This window comes from Nesoenas mayeri, assembly GCF_963082525.1.
Source record: "Nesoenas mayeri genome assembly, chromosome: Z".
Taxonomy (NCBI): Eukaryota; Metazoa; Chordata; class Aves; order Columbiformes; family Columbidae; genus Nesoenas; species Nesoenas mayeri.
This window is the reverse complement of record NC_137542.1, coordinates 77,730,671-77,745,819: the sequence shown is the minus strand read 5'-3', so window position 1 is coordinate 77,745,819 and position 15,149 is coordinate 77,730,671. Positions and strand designations below refer to the sequence as shown.

The following is a 15,149-nucleotide window of genomic DNA, read 5'->3' as shown; positions in this document are numbered from 1 at the left end:
AAGGGCTTTCAACCATACCAATAAAAGGAAAACACACAAATGATGCTACTAAGCAATGAAGCTCAACAGGGAGGCTACGCATATTTCGATACAGGAAATTATGTTTAACGTGACAAATAACTGAGAGGGATCGGTACGAAGACAGAAGTTGTGACAACCGATGCAGCAGTGCCGTGTCCAGAGCTCAGGAACCTGGACAGAGCTTCGTCCAGACTTCTGAAAGCACTGGCTCGTGAACTCACAAGCTGAGCAGCAGCAATTCTACACACACAGTACGCATTTCACAGGACATTTCTCCTGGGACTGGCTTTGCTCAGTATATTTTGATTAATGATTTTAACCCAAAGTCAAGATGTGTTAAAGGTGTTTGTTGTTTATGAAATAACCAGAGATTGGAAATTGCATAGGAAGAACACTGCTTTGAGAAAACAGAAATGGCTACAACTTTCCAAGGGCTGAGTTAATACCACTGCTCTGGCCATGACTGAGGAAGCCCAGGCTCTCCGTGACCGTCACAAGAACCAGTGCAACAGGCAGATGCAACCCCAGGAACACACCGTCACCCCGGCGCTCCGCCGCCCCTCCCTAGGTTTTCCTAGGGCAGCGCTAGGCTCCGTGAGCTCCTCTCTTCCTCCATACAATCCATACGTTACTTCCACACCTCTACTACTCTTTTTTAAATTGATGGTGCTCTTCTCGCAGCTTTATTACTCTCCAAAGCCGGTAAGATCAGCAGTAATGTTACAACCTTATGATTATTATTGTTAGCAGTAATAATTATATTATTATTTCCAATCCAATGCTCTCATTTCAACCCCTCCCAACTTTCTGTGCTGTAGCCATTACATTTCAAATGCGTAGGAGGCAAACATGCCATGTCTTTAGTAATCACGCTTTTGTACCTTTCAAATAAGGGCAATAAGAATTTTAAAATTAATTTCAAAAATGAGGTTAATTAATTTTAAAAAAGAAGTCAGAAATTGCCTGAAACTCAGGTTGCGGTCACCTCGTTTCCTAAGCAGCACGGCAAAGCAGAGTCCACTGCCACGCCGCCATCCCAGCTCCCGTCCCCCGTGGCACGGACTGGCTTCCCAGACCTTCCCTTGGAGGCGCGGGGCTCCTGCGCTCTCCTGCCCCGTCCTGAGCTGCACCCACAAGTCACACACGGGCTGAGGGTGGAGGGACCTCCGGAGCTCACCCCGACCCTCTCTACCCCACACCGAAATCCTCCTGCCCACTGGGCCACGGTGGGAGATGAAAATCCCCCCGCCAGCTCCCAGGCCGCCCGAACACAAGCAACAAGCGCCGCAGGACCCGCACTTGTCTAAGCGGTGCTTTTGCAGCAAGCCGTTATTTTCAAGGATCCTAAGCACACATTTTGCAAACAAGCCCCTGAAAGCAAACGCCCAGAGCGGCCAGGGCAGGCAGCTGTTCAGGCCTCTGCCGCCCAGAGCTCTCCCCGGGTAAGAGGAGCTGCCCACTGTACACTCTGAAGCCTCAGCCCCCAGCACTACTGCTCCAAAATTCCTACACTATTACAGGTTTTTCATTAAATAAGAAAATAAGCTTGCAGCTACGCTGATTGTAACCCTCCCTCCTAGCCTTTGCAAGGTAAATAAGCATTCTGTTGTTATAGAATCATGTTCCAATATTCTTAGTAACTCCAAAAAACTGGAATAAGAAGGGTATATACATACCTTTTTAATAGTTTTTGTCTGCACAAGAGCGAGTTCTCTGTTCTCATCTGCTACATACAAGGAAAGTTTCACATACGGGTCACTGCAAAAGAAGATGTCACATTTAATGGGAATATAATTTTACAGTCAAATATCATTTCAGTATGAATTTGTCATTTAATCGATAACAACAGCAGCTCCAAACACTTTGGTGAAAGAGTTTCCAGTGAAACCTTCTAACTGTAATATGCTACTGAAATATCTAAAAGATGTTTTTGAACACGCTCAGTTAAATACCAACCACAGCATTAAAGCCACCTGAGCCGTGTCCCTTGCTGGCGCGGGCCTGCGCTCGCTGCCACCGAGGGCTGCAGGGCTCTGGAGCGGCAGTAGCCTCGCTGTGCTCCTGCGGGTTCAAAACCCTTGCAAATAATACATCCAGTAATACATTGAAGCCACGTAAAAGGCACTGGCAGCTTGGGTTTCTGGCTTTGTTTTTAGCTTTTTGGATAGCAATGATCATTTCAAAAGAAAACAAATAAAACTGTTAAATAAAACATATGGAAACAAAACAAAAAGAAACAAGACCTGAGATTTACCACTATGGTTTCCTATCCAGAAGCTGTGAGTGATGCGATTTGACGACAGCTTACAGAAAAAGATGTTTAAGTTATGTGCTTTACAGATGGCTCAGTTCAGCATTGCGCCCACAGCCCCGGGAGCTGCAGCTGCCCAAACACGTGCGGGCTGGCGGTGTCTCCTGCGCCCGGCACTGCTGACGCGGCGCACGGGCCGGGACACCGCGCGGCAGAGCTCCAGGAACAGCCGCGGGCCAAAGGCAGCGGCCGCGGCGGCACAGACCGCGGCTCGATCACCGCCCAGGCCTCGTCTCCTCAGAGCTCAGTTACCTCAGGTATCACCACACACAATTCCTGCCCACGCCATCACAAAACAAGAGGACATAAGTATCAGAAACCACAGAACACTGAATTTCTAAGTTTTCTTCTCCACTTGGAATTAGCCCTAAATAAATATTGCTGTAGCCTGTTGGGTTGCTTGTCTCATTAACCCAGCAAAACGTACAGGTAACCAGGTACACTTTCTTCATTAGGATACAGCATCCTGGTAACCACAGCGAGGCAAGGAAAGGGCGAAACCAGACAGACTTCCAGAATCGGGAACCCAGGTATCTTCTGTGTCCAGATAAAACACACACTGAGACTTCTTTTCAGGCACCATACACACTAGTTCTTTCTTCAAGTGATACTACAGAAACCAAATGCTCAGGAAAGCCCTTCAGTCAGTCCCCTTGAGCTACATTTTCCTCTGGAGAAAGCTGTGTTCCCACGCTCCTCAGCTCAAAGGAAGGTCTTAGTGAAAACATGACAGCTTGCAGCTTTCTGCCAGTCCCTCTGGGGACAGGGTTCCATCACACCTCACTTCAGTGAAGTTCGTGTCCAAATTAGATTGAAATACAGCAAAAGAAATTGCTTCTAAATCAACAGATCTTTAAAAAAAGACCTAAGACAAATGGGATGAGCCAGGTGTCTCTGGCAGGCTCGAGCCCTGCAGAGGCCAGGCAGATCTAGAGCTTCAGCACCAGCTGAGCATGCACGCACTGTATTCAGCTAAAATGGGAAAGGATGAAAGCATTCATTCCACTGTCAGCACCAGCCCAGCTCCCAGGGTGCTGAGCCGGGACTCGGAACTCCAGCCCGCGCTCCCTCGGAGCTCCTGCGCCACCTTCCGCAGGCCCCGGCGCTTCTCAGCGCTTGGTCACACACACAGAAACGCAACCAGACCAGAACGCAGCCCCCGGTGCTTCTCAGCGCTTGGTCACACACACAGAAACGCAACCAGACCAGAACGCAGCCCCCGGTGCTTCTCAGCGCTTGGTCACACACACAGAAACACAACCAGACCAGAACGCAGCCCCCGGTGCTTCTCAGCGCTGGCAGCGCTTGGTCACACACACAGAAACACAACCAGACTCAGTTCAACGGGGCGTCAGGCAAAACAACGCAGCTGCTGCTGCTGGGAAATGCAGTGTCCTGTTTCCAGCCGCCAGGTGCCGTGAAGAAGAGCACAGCTACCCTGCCAGGCTGAGGGGCTACAGGTTTGAGCGCTTCCATTCTCATACTCCACAATGTGAAGGAGAAGAGCACAGCTACCCTGCCAGGCTGAGGGGCTACAGGTTTGAGCGCTTCCATTCTCATACTCCACAATGTGAAGGAGAAGAGCACAGCTACCCTGCCAGGCTGAGGGGCTACAGGTTTGAGTGCTTCCATTCTCATACTCCACAACGTCATCTCTCACGAACGTCAGAAGTCGGCAGATATAGTCAGTATTTATTCAGCCATTACCACACTAGTGACTGGAGATGAATGGGAGATGATTTCTTGAACACCTGTCTATAATATTCCTCCTTACAAAATCCCCAACTGATTAAAAACAATAACCTGGTCTATCCTGACATGAGTGCCTAAACCTGAAGCGAGTGCCAATGCCTGCTCAGATCAGCAGCACTTGGAGCTGGTTACAGCTCTTGGGAGAATAAACTGCAATCCCAAGAAAATGATGTTAAGAAAAGTTATGCTATTCATAACCACAAGTTAGTACAGAGCAACAGCCATTGAAAAACCCCGAATTCGAGGTCTGAAGAGATCCTTCTCCTGGCCTTCTGAAGTCCCTCGGACATTCAGAACTGTCCACGTGCCATGGTTTTGTCAACTCAGTATTTGGTATTTTCTTAAAGCTCAAGTAATTGTAGGTCTATAATTATCTTTCATTTGAATGTCAGCTTGAGAAGGCAAGCGTCCAGCTTTTCTCATGGAGGACAACGGAAAGCACTGATGAATCGATAATCCTGAGAAGAAGGAAATAAACCACATGCAAACAGATCAGCATCCTTTACAAGTTCTTATCCTGATACTGTGAAACTGGGGCGCACAAACAGTTTCCTATTTGTTCACTGAGTCTGGAACTGCGTTGCTATACGCTCCTGAAACAGCTTAGAAAGCACCTCTCAAAATAGCTTTTGCCAGCAGCCCAATGTATTGTTTATTTATTTTAAGCCACAAATTCAGAGGGTGGAAAGCACAGGCATACGTGAAAGAACAATGAAATTACTAAGCCCTACACTGCTCTATTTTTACGTTAAAAGCTGAAACCGCCCCCCCAAATATAAAATTTAGTATCAGTCGTTCTGCCGGTGCGCGCACGCCAGGCTCGTCACACGGAGGCAAACTCCAGATTTCAAAATAGCCCTATGGTGTCAAAGGCAGCGAGTCCCGCACCAGATGCCGATCCTGCTGCGCGAAGGCAGGCGCCTCCTCGGTCACCCCCTTGCCAGCGGCCCCGGCAGCCCCGCGGTGCAGCCCTGCGGCGCAGAGCCGCGCGCTCAGCCCCAGGGCACTGAGCCTCCCAGGGCCGCGAGGAGAGCAGACACACCGCACTGGGAGCTGCTGCCGTCCTACACGGCTGCACCGAAACCTGGGGACGCTCTGCAGGGCTCCCAGGGCTCATCCCCTCCTCCCCGGCCTGCCGCCCTCCATACCAGAGAAGGAAAACGTGCAGGGAGAGGGACACCGCGCAATTCAACCTGCCAGAACTCACCTGCCTGGTTTTCTTTTCAATTAACATATTTATGTTTCCCCAGTCTTAGAGCGGGTAATATTTATTCTCACCAAGACACTGTAAAGGTTAGAAAATAGCAGCACAATTTGTTAAGAGGCACAAAAGCACCCTCCCAGTTACTCAAGACAAAGCAAAGTCCGGGTTTTGTTTCACGCTGAGATTCGTGCCCCCAAGCGGCACCTCCCAGAGCCCAGGACGCGCCTGCTGGGCAGGCAAAGAGCCCACAGGACGGGGGCACTGTCTGGAGAACCACACAAGAGCGTGAGAAAGGCCTCAGCCTTCAAACTTCTCAGTGCTACCAGCCATGCACAATATTTGTACAGGCACCTACGGCACAGACACAGAAACAGATGTGTAACGGTACTGGAACTGGCTTTACGCGCCCAGCACTTCCTATGAACCTAAATCCTCCCAACAGGGCACTCGGGTAAACGTGCAGACTGCAGTCTCTGTGAGCAGCCACAGACGCACCTTCACAGCCAATAAGCCTTCAAAAACATGATTTAGCAAAATATACCATCTTCAAAAATATTCAGCTCAATGAGTCCCCATAAAATTACAGGAGCCCCACGAACAGCAATTACCCTCCGGGCAGAAACAGATTAGACTTGGCAAAAGAGATTTCCCTGAACCCGAAAATGTTTTACAGAACCATTTAAACATACATAGAGACAAAACAGTGTGTACACACACTCAGGAGAGCCCAAAACATGATTTTTACATCCTAAGCAATGATAGATACAACGCTCAAAATACACATCACTAAATAAGGTTAGAGTAATAGAGGTACTTCTACCAAAGTTTCATGAAGAGCAACAAAAACAATACTATAAGGCAGAATATCTCTTAGAGACACGATCATTTTGATCCCAATAACCATCTTCCCTGGTCAATTTCCCCATTCCTGTCCTTGTAAGAACAGAGAAGTAGGATGAAATACAGAAATTAACGACCAGGGAACGCTTCCCAGCATACCGTCTGCATTCACTCACTGCTTTCTACTTGGCACGAGCCTCCTGGGGTTCACCTTCCTGTCTGTACCACCTCAAATCCATTACGGGTTTTTCTAAGAGAACCGAGATGTGGCTTTCGCCATCATACCAGTCTCACGTGAGGTGACTAAAGCGAAGCCTGAAGTGACTAACCACGCTGGAATAAAGGAACGTGTGCTTCAGGAACAGAACACCTTACCTTCGCCTTCACTGAAAAGCCACACCTGCAGTGCGTCGGGCCGGGCATCCCAACGTCTCACCCTCCGCACCACATCCCAGAGCCGCTCCACGGGTCTCGCACTGTCCTCCCAGTGCGCCTTCCAAAGAACGCCTTACACCTCATCTGGTGCTACGAGAAATTTAGGCAGGCTTTGTTCAAAGAGCTGCTAGAGATAATGACTCACATCACAGACAGCTGCAAACAAGTGCCCGTGGGTGAAAGAGGGAGGTAAAATTATGCACCAAACTCCACCTACAGTGCCTCCACCTTCCCAGGTTGTTCCTTGAGAACGCTGTTCTCTACACAGAGGAGCACCACCAGATTCCTTTCGCATTTTTCCTGCATTGGAAAACTGTCAGAGCATAAAAAAGCTCAGTTTTCTAAACACCTAAAAAAAAAAAAAAAGGTACTTTTGCTCTTATAAAATAGATGGAAGTGTAAACATGTGTATTTTGTCATCTTCCTTGAGGCCAGTTCTTGTGAATGTGAGGCAAAGGTAAATGAACGCTCTAACAGAAAACCTGTGTACATCGGCCCCCGACCTGTGTCACGGGGCAGTGATTTAGGGTCCTACGCTGCTTTACACGCCCAAAATATCCTAAGTTCTAAAATCCAGCATGAAAAACAAACAAACTTAATGACATGTGACTTTTGGAACAGAGGAGCTCACCACAGGCAGCACCCGACCTGTGCTCAGAACAGGCTTGTCCGGCTCTCACCACCAGAGGCCACCTCGGAGGACTGATGGAGCGGCTCAGCCAGCACTGCTCCTGGCCCTGCGCTCCCCTGCCAGCAACACCACACACGGAGCGGGGAAGATGAGCTGAGCAGCTGAGGCAGAGGCCGGGGGGACAGTCCTTGTCCTCGCCAGGCTCCGCACGGCTCGGGGACAGCACCCCCACGGGCCCGCTGCTGCCACCGCCGCTCGTGGCAGGCGGGACACGAGGAGCCGTCGCACAGGACCAGCCTGGAGGTGACCCAGCTGTCTGTGCCGGGTTTCTGCTCAGCAGAGGCAGAGCTGGTGTGGCGGTGTGCACGGCCACCTTGCCCTCAGGAAGCCCGGCGCGCAGCCACACGGCCAGCCCGGCCACGGCCGGCGCCCACAGCCGCCCCACAGGTCACAACCCTCACACCACAGCTGGACAGAACCTGGCAAAAGCAAAAAGCAAAGGAAATGGATCGTTAGTCTGTGGAACTCTGTGTGGTTAGGGAATGAGCCAGGTTCAAAAGAGACCAAGTTGGTCATGTGCATAATAAGAGTAGTGAGGTAATTACATAAAAAACTTCGGAATCCTCTGGCCGCAAGTCTGATGCTAATCTTTAGTTACTGAGGTAAAACTTAAATTTCGAGAAGCACATTGTTTTCTTGCTAATTTAGGTTGAGTTAGCTGGTAGAGATCACTGTGGAGACCAGACTTCCAACAACCTCAGATTAAAAAATCCTGAATTCAGACTTAAAAGGAAATTTAAACTCAGGACAGCCTGTTAAGTATGAGGTTTTCAGTGCGAAATAAGGAGCTACCTATCTTTTACCTAAAAATATCCAGTGATCTTTTTTCTGCACCATGAACTAGGAAAGCAAAGAATACCCTCACAGGCAGGGAGGAAGGTCATTTTTCTAGCTATTTCACCTCCTTCCTATATGAAATCCTTACCAAGGGCAAACAAGTTTCACAGAGATTCCTCCTCTATTTCAGCACCATTCAAACCATCCCACAGCCCAGGAAACAATAGCATAGGTTAAACAGCACCAAGGAGCAAGAGCGTAGAAAACAGCACTGAAAATCACTGACGCCAGCGCTTCTCCCAGCTGGATTCCCGCGCGGCACACGGCTGCTGCCGGCAGCTTGTGGCTTTCACAGAGAGCCTCTTCGCTCCGTGCACGTGGAAACAACGCGGGGTTTGCTACCGAAGAAAGCCATTTCGCAAAACTAGTCCGTGTGGATGATTCAGGCACGTGAAACAGGTAAATTAAGAGCTCCTCAAGAGGACTATCCACAAGACGGTCTCTGAGACTGCAGTTTAATTAAATTGCCTTTCTACATCTGGAGTGGGCAGGAACCAGGAGCTGTCAAAAGTTCCTAGAAACCAACATTTGCGGGTGCCCCAGGAAGCCTATTTAATTAGAAATTAATTACTACTGCACAATGGAGAGCGCAGCTCTGAACCCGCGGCAGTGATGGTGAGTGCAGCCGGCCCGGCGGGGCCGGGCGAGCGTCGTCCTCCGGGACCGGCCCCAGCAGCGCCGCCAGCGCCGCACACGGAGCCGCGTTTCCAACGCGCCGCACGGCCCGAACCGAACACAGCGACCAGCCGGGAACCGACGCCATCACCACACGAGACCGGCCGGCACCCGGGAACCGACGCCATCACCACACGAGACCGGCCGGCACCCGGGAACCGACGCCATCACCACACGGGACCAGCCGGCACCCGGGAACCGACGCCATCACCACACGGGACCAGCCGGCACTCGGGAACCGACGCCATCACCACACGAGACCGGCCGGCACCCGGGAACCGACGCCATCACCACACGGGACCAGCCGGCACTCGGGAACCGACGCCATCACCACACGGGACCAGCCGGCACCCGGGAACCGACGCCATCACCACACGGGACCAGCCGGCACCCGGGAACCGACGCCATCACCACACGGGACCAGCCGGCACTCGGGAACCGACGCCATCACCACACGAGACCGGCCGGCACCCGGGAACCGACGCCATCACCACACGGGACCAGCCGGCACCTGGGAACCGACGCCATCACCACACGGGACCAGCCGGCACCTGGGAACCGACGCCATCACCACACGGGACCAGCCGGCACCCGGGAACCGACGCCATCACCACACAAGAAACTCGTGATGGGAGCGAGTGCCGCTGCGGGCCGGCCAGCTGCTCCCACCACAGCGGCCTCGGGCCGACCAGGGCTGCTGACACCTGCCGGTTAAACACAGCTCCTCCTCACACAAAAGCGTGTCAAAAACTACATCGAATGTGTTAGCACATTCACACAGCAGGTCAAAAAGGGCCGGACTGCCCGTGCCGCTTTGTGAGGCCCTGCAGTCACACAAGCGCCCGTTCTCCACAGCGCCCTGCTGCCCCACGTCCGCCCCACGTCCACCCCCCGCTCCACCGAGCGCTTCGCGGTGCTCTGAAAAGCCAACCTCACACACTTCCCTCAGGCTCCGATTTCCAAGTGCTGGGCTGTTCCACACGCAATAACCCTGCCCGCCCAGCACCCATGAAAACCAAGGGCCAGCATCCCTCCACATTTTACCATTAGCTACCCAAGAAACTAAGAACAAAATGGAGGCTCATCACATAATTTTCCGTGCTGTTTCTCTGACCTTGCTGCTCGCAGGGCTGTTTCTCTCACTGTTGGGTGTTTTGGCCCTTGTTAAACACACTTTTCCGAGGCGCCCGGCGCTGCTGGCGGGCTGGGCTGTGCCCTGTGCCGGGGCGGCTGCAGAACCGGCCGCAACCAGCCCCGTGCGGCTGCCCCTGCACAGCCCCACGGCCCCCGCACAGCCCCCGCGCAGACCCCACTGCCCCCACACAGCCCTGCTGTCTCCGCACAACCCCCGCGCAGACCCCACTGCCCCCATACAGCCCTGCTGTCCCCGCACAACCCCCGCGCAGACCCCACTGCCCCCATACAGCCCTGCTGTCCCCGCACAACCCCCGCGCAGACCCCACTGCCCCCATACAGCCCTGCTGTCCCCGCACAACCCCCGCGCAGACCCCACCGCCCCCGCGCAGACCCCACTGCCCCCACACAGCCCCGCTGCCCCCACACAGCCCCGCCGCCCCCACACAGCCCCGCCGCCCCCATGCAGACCCCACTGCCCCCGCGCAGCCCCGCTGCCAGCGCCTGCACATGGACCCCCAACACGCTGGCACACCTAAACCAGCGTTTGAACAGTACTTGGTATTCCACAGCACTTCACGGCCACATTAATGCCGTTTTTGTGGGCAGGCTCAAGCTGTTTCTGTTCTCCAGCCCATACAGATACGAATTACAGTGTGCGTCAGCTCTGACACTTGTCACACAACATCAAGAGCTGACTCACTCAACTACAGTCAATTAAAAAAAGGTCGTCTCCCCCGTTTGCCGCCCAAAAGGGTGTCAGACCGCTCTGTGGCGGGTTGGTCCCCGTTACAGGAGGCGGGAACGGGCCCTGCAGCCTCACCTCCCGCAGACAGTGCTTGGACACAGGACACAGACACAGATCCATTTCCTCTCCACCTCACACCAAGATTTTAGGTACCAAGAACTCATCATTATTGCAGTCACATGCAGAACGCACATATAACGCACCGGGGAGCAAAGGAGCGCCAGGAAAGGTAAAACCTCCCCAGCCGCCGTCCCATCACCGGCACTGCAGCTTCCCCACAGCTGCGCTAGGCTGGCAGGCACAGCAGGAACGGAGTGAAACCCCGGAACACACACGGCACCCTCGGTAACAGACACGTTACCTTCGGTAGCAGAGAGACACTTAACAGCAACGTTTTGTATGCCAGGAGCAAAAACAAATCGAGCCAAGAAAATGCTTCCCTGGTTTACAGATGATAGGAAATTTGCCATGAGTCATCACCTAAGATTAAGTTCTTAGTTGTGAAGATTGTTGTCATAAGAACGTGTTTATTAAGACAGATTTGTGAGAAGCTCGTGCATGCAGGGGTTAGCGGTTGCCTGTCAAAGCTCGGCAGCTACATCTGCAGAAGAGAAGGCAGCTGCCTTCACATACGGCAACGCGGAGCTGCAGACACGAATTACCCAAGAGAACGGCTTCGGGAACACTAATCAGAAACTGCTGAGAGGGGGAGTTGGGTTTTGTTCTGGTGTGCTGTTACTCATTCTGCGTCGGGGCCTGATGAGACGGGAAGCGTGACGGTGGATCTCGGAGCGCTCCTCGCGGCGCAGGAGGTGCGGGGAGGACGCAGGGCCGCGCTGAGTCAGCGCGCAGGACAGCGTGCCAGCCGCAGCGTGCCGCGCCGGGGCGCCCACGCACCCCCTCGCACCCACAGCCAACCGCTCAACTAAGAACTGATCTTAAAACAGTCAGGTTTTCAGCTCCGGTCCCACAGGTCAACATTACCTCTCAAACGCCAGTCTCCTGAAAAAGCCCCATTCTTCATTTTGTTTCCACTCTCTGTAGATATTTATAAACTTTGTATAAATTTATAAAACATTCACATGCAACAACACAGCATGTTACAAGTCACACAGTTCACTGTGTTAATAATGGGCATTGACTAGAGAAACAAGCGACCGAGCAGCACTATAACCAGCACTATAACGGCACCAGAGCTGCAGGCGGGCGCCCAGACCGAGGCGGGAAGAGGAGCAGGCTGTGTCACCAACGCGCACTAGCGGTCACCGCACAAATCCTCCGGCTGTCTCCCCAAGGCGCTCACCAAGCACAGGCGGCCCTACCGGGTGCCAAGGTGACCATGCGCCACAACGAAGGCTCCTGGTGCTGCGGGGCGCTGAGGCCACATCTGCAGAGCCGGGCTCACCGGTACGAGAGACACGGACACACCGGAGAGTCCACAAAGGGTCACAGAGATGACGAAGGGACCCTCTCACAGCAGGACAGAGAGATCTGGGACTGTCCACCTGGAGGAGGGCCAGGGGGACCTATCCGTGGGTACAAACACCTGATGGAAGGGACCAAGGTGAGGGAGACTGACTCTTCCCCACGGTGCCCTGAGACAGGACAAGACGCAATGGTGTCAAGGGTTTTGATTGCAGGGTGACAACAAAACCGTGGCTGATGTATTGTTAACCCACTCTCCCCCCTTCCCACTCAGGACAGGCAATCTGGAGGGAAGGGAGGACAGAGAGAAGAGAGTTGGAAAAATTGAAAATGCTGCTGATAAAATAGAGAAAATAATACCAAATATACAAAACCAATCTGGAAAGTCCCAGCAACTGCAGAGCCGGCAGCCCAAGTCCTGGACTGGACTCTGCAGCCACCCGGAGCTGGATTCGGTCTGTCACTGGCCTCAGTTCGCAGGGACAACTCGCAAGGTCCTCTCCTAATGTCGGCCATCAGGAAAAGGGACGAGATCCTCCTGATGTCCCACTTTCCTATGAAGTATTCACCTGAATGGGGTGTTCTACTCCGCCGGTCAGTTTCTTGGTCACCTGTTTCCCGCTGCCCCTCTCACAAGAGATGAATCTGTGCTTATCAACAACCTCGCATTCCATTGCTATGTCCACCAAAACACGTATCTGGTTCTCCAGGAAAAGGAGCTGACATGCAGCTTGAGCTGACAGGCAAATTCACTAAAAGAGAAACTTGGTTTTAACAAAAGCAGGACAAACAGGCACAAACAGGAGCATGTGGAACTCCACCTGACCACAGCATTGGTTTGTGTCATCGAAAGAGAATCAGCTCCTGGAAGCAGACCTTGGCCTGGGTTTCTTTTCCAAAATACAATTTAGGGGAAACAAACTTTTAGATTAAATCTAAAGCTTTTCAAACTGCAAGAAATTATTCAAATCCAGATACACTGGGAGTTACACATTAAATCTGTGCTCATTTCCATTGTAAAGTATACAAGTAGAGATAAAAGATATGAAATGTTACCAGAATAACATTTCTGACAGTCTGTAAACAATACTGCAACACTTCCAATACCATCACAGGATTTAAAAATGTTTCACTGTTATGTTATTTATTGATCTATTTCTACATCAATTTATTCACGTTCATTTTCAATTCAAGCAGAGTATTATATATTTATTCACACAATAATACTTCTAGAGCAGCACTTCCATATACTTCAAAGCTCTTTACAAAGAAGCCCAGAATTGCGCTCCTTTTCATAGTATTTGGAAGAGTAAGGAATAGTATAGCTACGCAGCCGAATACTTAGCACTGTGCTTCCTGATGGGCATTACTGAAATATCTTAACGTTTACCTGGCATTCACAAAACAGCCCAAGGACATCGTTTTGTTTGCTCCTCGGAACAAGAACCCAGCATTTTGGTTTTCTGATGCCCAGAAAACAGCAATCGGACACAACTGCCGCTTTGCAGAAACGTAAGCGACGCAAGCCCAGGACAGCTTTACTCCATCAGGGAAGGGGAGCAACAACTGCAACCAGCGGATTCTCCTAATTGTGCCCCTCCCCGTCCTGGGGTGCGACGGCACCCGTCACGAGGGCACACGCCGGCTCTGGGGCCCTCAGCCTGCTAAAAAAGGAGCCAAAAGCCACGTCTGCCACCCCGGCGATGATCTCACAGCGAAGCCCCAAGAACGCACAAAGACTGACTGTTTCTTGGCAGAGCGTCCAAAACAGAGCTCCGGGCTGAGAGCGCACGTTGCCTTCCTGCCCCCAGCAGTGAACAGTGTTTATGGAGCGATAACCCTCGAGTGCCCGCGGGGACCACAAAGGTTTAAAGCGAGACGCAGGGGCAGCTGTGCAGCCACCGCACAGGCTCCCCCACGAGGGGCTAACGCAGGTAGCAAACAGCACCCTGAGCTCCCAGCCGCTCCGCAGCGCTGAAGGTGAGCCTCAGTCTGGGTACAACCTCCCGCAAACAGCACCCTGAGCTCCCAGCTGCTCTGCAGCAGCACCCTGAGCTCCCAGCCGCTCCACAGCGCTGAAGGTGAGCCTCAGTCTGGGTACAACCTCCCGCAAACAGCACCCTGAGCTCCCAGCCGCTCCACAGCGCTGAAGGTGAGCCTCAGTCTGGGTACAACCTCCCGCAAACAGCACCCTGAGCTCCCAGCCGCTCCGCAGCGCTGAAGCTGATCTCAGTCTGGGTACAACCTCCCGCAAACAGCACCCTGAGCTCCCAGCCGCTCTGCAGCGCTGAAGCTGAGCCTCAGTCTGGGTACAACCTCCCGCAAACAGCACCCTGAGCTCCCAGCCGCTCCGCAGCGCTGAAGCTGATCTCAGTCTGGGTACAACCTTCCGCAAACAGCACCCTGAGCTCCCAGCCGCTCTGCAGCGCTGAAGCTGAGCCTCAGTCTGGCCACACAACCTCCCGCAAACCAAAAACTTCACGTCAGAGGCCCCATGCACCATTGACGCCTCCTCAGTCACGGCCGGCGGCGGGGTGCACGCTCCTCCTCACAGGTAGCCTTGGCAGGCACGAAACAATAACCTGCATGCCACTATATTCGAGTTCCTTGAGATATTGTTCTTTAAGCTGTTTCAAAAATGGAGCTCACAAGTTAGGATGGACTGAGATGCATTTATATCCTGCTATTTACGCCCACAAAGAGTAACTGGGATACGTGAAGCTCTCTGGATAAACTCATCTAGACTGAAATCTATCCTCTGCAAATATTAAACCTGCCTCAGGACTCCCGTCAGGGAAACAGCTCAGTTCTTTGCCACTGACAGTGACAAATGCATGTAGAATCTGCTGGGTTTTAATGCACATCAGAAGCACTTACAGCAATAGAAACTATTGCCAGCAGCAAAGTGGAAAAAATAATCCACCACCCAACCACTCACCACCAGGTTCTACCTGCTCTAGTTACAGAGAAGTCAGGAAAAAGCACCTCCAGGGATCCCAGCTCCCATCAACGGGGATCACTCACCGTGTCACACACAGCGTGAGAGGGGCCCCGACGCTGCGTCCTTCCTCCCGTA

The 15,149-nt window shown here is 52.4% G+C and overlaps 1 protein-coding gene across 3 annotated transcripts in view; it reads right to left on the bottom strand.

Moving 5' to 3' along the window:
• Positions 1-15,149, bottom strand: part of NEDD4L (NEDD4 like E3 ubiquitin protein ligase) — a gene marked incomplete at its 5' end in the record, with an annotated part of 122,404 nt that overhangs the window by 75,435 nt on the left and 31,820 nt on the right. For all 3 annotated transcript variants that reach the window (XM_080361976.1, XM_080361977.1, XM_080361978.1), the window contains one exon: positions 1,698-1,779. In XM_080361976.1, the coding sequence (XP_080218102.1) occupies positions 1,698-1,779 (82 nt within the window). The remainder of the gene's footprint in view (positions 1-1,697; positions 1,780-15,149) is intronic.